Here is a 6,471-nt window from a genome sequence, read left to right as displayed (position 1 = left end):
GGGGGGCCGAGCACCGCGCGCTCCGGGGCGGTTTGCACGCGGAAACAGGGTCCCAGGCCGACTCGGGGGGCAGAGAGTAAGCCGGTGCAGGGCCAGAGTGTAATCCAGTTCTTTCTCCAAGCCTGGGGGCGCGGGGAGGGGGGGCGCGGGGGGAGCCGGCTGTCGTGCTGGGCAGCAGACGGCCCTGGCTAGCTGCAGGCCAGAACTGGTGGGGCGGGGGCGGCCGGTGGGCCCAGAGTGCCCAGGTGAGCTGGGCGTGAGAGGTGCGTGGAGGGGCCAGGGACCCATCACCAGGGCGCTCTGCAGGGAAACGGGGCGCTGGTGGGCCGGGGAGTGGCCCTGAGGCTGGGTGCAGCTGGGTCTTTCGGGGCCCACACTCCCAGACTGGAGCCCGAGGCCAGCTGAGGGCCAGGCCCGCGCCACAGCCTCCCTGCCCTCTGCCTGCCGCCGCCGCCTCAGGTCCCCAAACTCCTCCGGTGTGTTCCAGGAAGGGCCCCAGGCTCGGGGGTCGCAGGTTTTCTCCATGGCAGCTCTCAAGGGCCAGGCCGAGGCTCTCCCAGGACCGCTGAGTGGTCTGGTCACAGCCTGGTGACGGGGGAGGTGGCCCCGGGTCAGGCGGCGCACTGCCCCCACCCGCCCAAGCTCTCTGGGACTCTACGGTGCCCCGCGCATCCACGCCCGGCGGGAGGAGGGGTTAGGCTGAGTCACCCCACTAAATGACCTGGGGCACTGAGTCACCGAGGGTCACCTGGCAGCAAGTGGGGGCCCGGTCAGTCCACCCGTGTCCCAGGAAGGAAACAGGCCCAGAGAGGGCTCAGCGCTCGCCCATGAGTGTGGAAAGGGCAGGGCGGGAGGAAGGGCTAGCGGCAGGACAAGCACGTGCAGGGTAGACTCCTGGGCACTTGCCAGTGAAGGACCGGGGACAGAAGGCCCTCCAGGTGGCACCACGGAGGCAGGACGGGCAGCACCAGACCCTGGTCACTTCCAAGCCAATAAAGTGGCGGCCTTGGACAGGCGCCCAGGAGATCCTGCCTCCTGTCACGGGGAAGGGCTGACACAGGAGGTTCCCACGGGGGGCGGAAGGCGTCACCCCACACCGGCACCCCTTCAAGACCCCGGAGGCTTAGCCATGCCTCCGGCCCCCAGGTCAGCTGACCCGCTGGCCTGGCCGCCTTGTGCAGGTGCCCCCGGGCTCCTGCCAAGAGTCAGAGCTTAGAATCGCCTGTGCGTCCCCCGTGCCCTGCTGCAGCCCTGCCTACACGCCCAGGCCCCACCTCGCTCCCCAGCCAGGGTCCCTGGTGGCCACACACCATCAGCTGTTGTCCCCCTCACCTGGCCCACGCGCTCCAGCCCAGCATCCCGGTGGTGACGGCTGCGATGGAGCAGAGGCTGCCAGCGAGCACCAACGTGGGCCCCTGGGGCAGCTGTCCTGGGGGGGGGCAGCGGGCTGGGCGTCCATCCTCAGGACCAGGGCGGGCCCTCCCACCGGCCAACCCAGAACCCAGCACCCTGACCCAAGAAGGCCTCTCACCTGGGGGCACCAGCGTGGGGGTGCTGTACTGGACACTGATGTCGTTTGCAGCCTGGCACTGCAGCCAGTTGGATGTCTGGGTCAGCTGGAAGGAGAAGTTGGCCGGCTGCCCGTACTCGGGGCTCTGCTGCGTGTGGACGCGCCCGTCTTTCCCGACCAGGCTGTAGGTGATGGGGGGGCTGCCCGAGGCTGCCCGGCAGGATATCTCCACCCTGGGTGCCGACGCGCTGCCCAGCAGGGTGAAGTCAGCCTGCAGCTGAGACACGGGCTCTGAAAGGGCGGGAGGGGTGGCGAGGCATGACGGGAGCCCCCAACACCCTCTCCCAGGCCCGTCCCTGCTTATAGAATGCCCTGACTGGCTGCCGCCTCCTCCAGGCAGCCTTCTGGATTACCCCCCCGCCTCCTCTGGGCCTGGGCCTCTACCCTCTTTTCCATGCATAACACACAATTGTACATTTGTTTTTATTCTCGTGAAGTGTGCTCTGGGCTGTCGGGCTTAGCAAGCAAAAGCACAGGACATAGTTCTATTGACTTGCAGGTAAACAAAACCTTTCCAGTGTGACATATGCCTCCATTCCCTCTTTTCCGAGCCTCTGGGGCAGGTGCTGTTATCCGTGCTTTGCAGGCAGAACAGCTGAGGCGGAGCGTTTGCGTGACTAGCCCAAGGCCGCACAGCCTGCTGCCACATTGTGTCGGTGGCGCCCGGCCCTGGGCTCTGCTCCCCTAGGCTGGGACCCGGGGCCCCGCCGGCGGGCCACCCTCTTATGCTCCCCGGAGGCCAGGAAGGACTGCTGAGTGCAGATCAGGATGGAAAGAGGAGAGGGCAGGGTGGCAGTGGGGGCTGGAACCAGCCTTTGCCACTTGCAGGCCGGGTGGCCCAGGGCAGCGCCCCAGAGCACCAGCTTCCACGCGGCGCAGCTGAGGGTCAAACAAGACACTCAAGAAGCTACTTTACTGGTTGAGGGCAGAACTGGGCAGAGGACAGGCTCCCTGGCGCCCTCCAGCTGGGGTGCGCCAGGAGACACCCCGTCCCACCCACCCCGTGCAGGCAGGGCTACCTGCCTGTGACCAGGGCCTCAGGGCCAGCGGCCCTCCTAGCCCAGCCCTGTGGTGCCCCCACCGGCCCTGCACTCACTGGTCCACAGCTCCCAGTACATCTGCAGCTTGGTGCTGGCCGCGTGGCCGTCCCGCGAGGCGGCCTGGCAGGAGTAGGTGAGCAGGTCTGCCCTGGACTTGAGCGTGACGTTGATGCTGAAGGAGGCCGGGACATGAGTCTTCACCACCTTCTTGGCCACCTCGATGTCCTGACTCCCCCAGAGCGAGTAGGTGATGGGGGGCGGCGCCTGGGGCAAGTGGCACGTAATTTGGACGCGGCGGCTTTTGGGGAAAACCTCCAGGACTTTGTAGGCGATGGCAACACCAGGAGCGATTTCTGCGGTGATCAGGTACAGGAGGAAGGAAGGACCCGACGCTGGTCAAGTGCCTTCGGGAAGGGCTGGCGTGGCAGTTCTCAGGGTGGGCACCAGGCGACCCAGGAATCCCATCCCGCCCCTGCCGGCCGAGAAGGGCAGCGGGGCCCTGACCCGCGCTCCGCTGTGCTCGTGGCTGCGAGACGTGGGACACCCTCACGCCTGGCAGCCCCGGGAGGGAGACCGGCACCTCCTTACCGTGGACTGACACCCAGCCGGAAAGTTTTTGGGACATTGAGTGGCTCCCTGTGGCCTGGGGTCAGTCTCAGGCTGCCACCACTGTGGCCTGAGTTCAATCCCTGGCCAGGGAGGGACCCCCAGAGCGCAGCAGCCCCCTCCTGTCTCCCCGCTGCACCCCTCAGCAGTGGGTTTCAGTGGATCCACCTGATCTGCCCCACTCTGTCTCTGGAGGGTCCTCTCACCCCCCCACTCTGGCCTGTGCCGTTCCTGGATGCATACATAAATAAAAATCCTTTAAAAAAATGAAAAGGAAAAGCAACTGCTGGGCAGGCGAAGGGTCTGCCGCCGGCTTGGCCGCTCTTCCTGGGCAGACTATCTACTGTGAGGGGCAGGGGCGGGCAGGGAAAGGGGAGGCCCCACCCAAGGGAGGTGGAGCTGAGCCGGGAGGAGGCCCTGGAGAGGGAAAGGAAGGGAAGGGGGAGCAGGAAACCCCGAGGGGGAAGAAGCCGCGCGGCCTCTCAGTCGGGCCTGGCCGGGCCGTGAGCCCAGAGGGGACCGCAGCGCTTGTCTGGACCCGGCTGCTGCCCCAGACCGCCTGGCCGTTTCTGGCCCCTCCCCACGGTCCCACGGTCCCCCGGTCCCCGGCGGGCTCTAGACCGGGGCTTTCGGGCCGCCCGCCCGGGCCAGCCCTGGCTTTGCCCACGGGGGAGGGGGGGGCGACTGGGGGCCGGAGCTGGAAACCGGCTGCTCCCGTGTGCCTGCTCGCGCTGTGAAAGCCCCTTTCCGCGAAAGGTCCCTTCTGTCTTCGCGCGGGAGGGCAGGGCCCGGCAGAGCAGGCAGGTCTGGGTCCTGGGGTGCCCGCCCCCGGCCTGTGTGTGACCACAACGTGAACTCAGGCCCTGGGTAGGAGGCTGGCAAGTTGCAAGGCCAAGCGGCCACACACTCCCTCTGGCTCCGGTGCCTGACTGGGGGCAGCCTTGGGTCCCAGCCACCCGTTCCCAGAGGACGTCAGGGCCAGGGCCTCCCGGCAGTGTGGACACGAGAAGTACGGAGCGAGCTGGCCACGTCCATGCCTGTCCGCCCTCCCACACGGGGGTCCCCTGCCAGGAGGCAGGGCAGGTGCTGGGACCGGTGCCCAGAGGGGTCAAGGCCTGGGCTGAAGGGACAGTTAGCAGGCGGGCAGCAGAGGGTAGGACCTGACCGCGGGAGGCGACACTGGGGAGGACCCAGGCGTGGAGGCGGGATTACCTGGAAAGGGGCCCCCAAAGCAAACAGGACTCCCAAGAAAAGGAACGGGAAACCCCCTCCTTAGTCCCTGCGGCAAGCCCAGGGGCGCACACCTCCAGGCTGCCCCTGCTGCGAGTGGGGCTAGGCGTGACCCATCGGCCTCCAAGGCGGCTGTGGGCAGATGCGATGCCCAGCGCTGGGCTGTTGACGGGTCACCCACAGCTGCGTGTGCAAGGCCAGCATGTCACACACAGGGCAGGCGCCCAGAAGAGAATCTCTCCTGAATGGCAGAGTGTAACAGGGTCACCCCCAGTTCCCCTGCCTCCCCACGGAAGCGGGGAGCTTAGCAGGGAGGGGAAGGCTGACAGGCGGGCTGGGAGGACAGGGCGAGCAGGGCGCAGAGACGTGTGGGGAAGCCACGCTGGCTGCTCGGCCTGGGACCAGGGACCCGGGGAGACACCCGAGCGGGGGGTGGGGAGGGCGGGGGGATCGGGGGGGACCCGTTTAGAGCAGGCAGCTGTGGGGTCTGGTGCCCTCCCAGCCCTGTACCAGTGCTGACTTGAGGCCTCGACCCAACAGCCAGAGCCTTCCAGAGCCTTCCAGAACGGGGAACTCCTCCCGCGCCGCCTGCCCAGACCCCTCCGATATTCTCTCATCTGTGCTTTTTTTAGACTTCACGAGAAGCCCCACTTCCGCGACCTCTCTTGGGCTGTCTCTGAAGCAGGGCGCCATCACCGACCCCCAGTGGTGCCAGCCGGCCCCAAGGGCCTCCTTCTCACGCCCAGAGTGGCGTTGAGGCAAAATCCTGCCTCCCCGGGAGAAACGGGGGCCAGGCCTGAAGACCCCCCTGAGAGGTTTTTTGTTTGCGAGCTTCACGAAGGGAAGTGGCCTTGACCTAAAAAAGTGGCAGATGACTGACCTGCCTTCATCTTCGTCCCAGCGGCCATTAATAGGCCTGATTTACATAGGGGCAGGCGGTTCACCTGGCGCTCTGCTGGGCCTGACTGGCCTGCGGCTTCCCCTTTCGCTGTGTTTCATTTATGCATCCTGCCCCCCCCCCCGCCAAGGGGGGGTGGCCATTGGTTTGACTGAGCAGGCGTCGCCCTCAAAGTCTGGTGGTGCGGCGAGGACACACTGGGGTGGAGCTGGCCGCCGAGACCGGGCAGGCCGCCATTGGCCCCTGGGGCCTTGGGGATCCCCCCACCCCAGTCTGTCTCTGATACCCGGACGTGGGAGACAGGCCCAGCCCAGAGATGGAGGCTGAGGCCCTGGGGAAGGCACGGCCTCGAGGGGTCTCGTCCTCCAAAGAGCCGGCCTCACCCAGCGAGGGTCCCTGCCTCAGTTCTCACGGAGCTCCGGCCACTCAGTGGACCAGTGTGCGGGGGAGGAGACGTGCAGCACCTCCTACCCAGAGGCTGCTGCAGTCAGGGCTGAAGGCGAAGGGTGCGCCATTACCCCGGCACCCCAGGGGCGGCAGAGGGCGACCGAGGGACACCCTTAGGCCTCCCACCAGACAAGCTGACAGCGCCCGGACTTCAGACTTCCGGCCTCAGCCTTGGAGATTCCCTTTTTGCTGTTTGTCCAGTTTGGGGTCCTGTTAGGGCAGCCCTGGGACACTGCTCTGGGAGCCCTCCACGAGGCTGTGGGCCTCCTTCAGAGCCTCCCTCAGAGCCCCCCTCAGGCCCCCCTCAGATCCCCCTCAGACGCCCCTCAGAGCCTCCCTCAGAGCCCCCCACAGACCCCCCTCAAACCCCATTCAGAGTCCCCCTCAGACAGCTCTCAGAGCCCCCCTCAGACCCCCTTCAGAGTTCCCCTCAGATATCCCTCAGAGCCTCTCTCAGACCTCCTTCAGAGAGCCCCTCACAGCTCCTCTCAGAACCTCCCTCAGACCTCCCTCAGATCCTCCTAAGGCCCCCCTTAGGCCCCCTTCAGAGCTCCCCTCAGACCTCCATCAGAGCCTCCCTCAGAGCCCCCCTTACAGCCCCCCTCACAGCCCCCCTCAGAGCTCCATCACAGCCCCCTCATAGCCCCCCTCACAGCCCCTCTCACAGCCCCCCTCAGAGC

At 66.8% G+C, this 6,471-nt stretch overlaps 1 protein-coding gene across 1 annotated transcript in view; it reads right to left on the bottom strand.

The window, feature by feature from the left end:
* Positions 1-1,306: 1,306 nt before the first annotated feature.
* The window catches only part of LOC101620966 (chromosome unknown open reading frame, human C17orf99), an 8,296-nt gene continuing 3,131 nt past the window's right edge, over positions 1,307-6,471 (bottom strand). Inside the window, exons 3-4 of the mRNA XM_004693415.2 lie at positions 2,667-2,963; positions 1,307-1,801 (exon numbers count right to left, since the gene is read on the bottom strand). Coding sequence (XP_004693472.1) covers positions 1,329-1,801; positions 2,667-2,963 — 770 coding nt within the window. The 3' untranslated portion in view covers positions 1,307-1,328. The remainder of the gene's footprint in view (positions 1,802-2,666; positions 2,964-6,471) is intronic.

Source organism: Condylura cristata, unplaced genomic scaffold (assembly GCF_000260355.1).
Source record: "Condylura cristata isolate star-nosed mole 26May11 unplaced genomic scaffold, ConCri1.0 scaffold00038, whole genome shotgun sequence".
Taxonomy (NCBI): Eukaryota; Metazoa; Chordata; class Mammalia; order Eulipotyphla; family Talpidae; genus Condylura; species Condylura cristata.
Note: the sequence above shows the minus strand (reverse complement) of the source record. Positions and strands in the feature narration are given on the sequence as shown.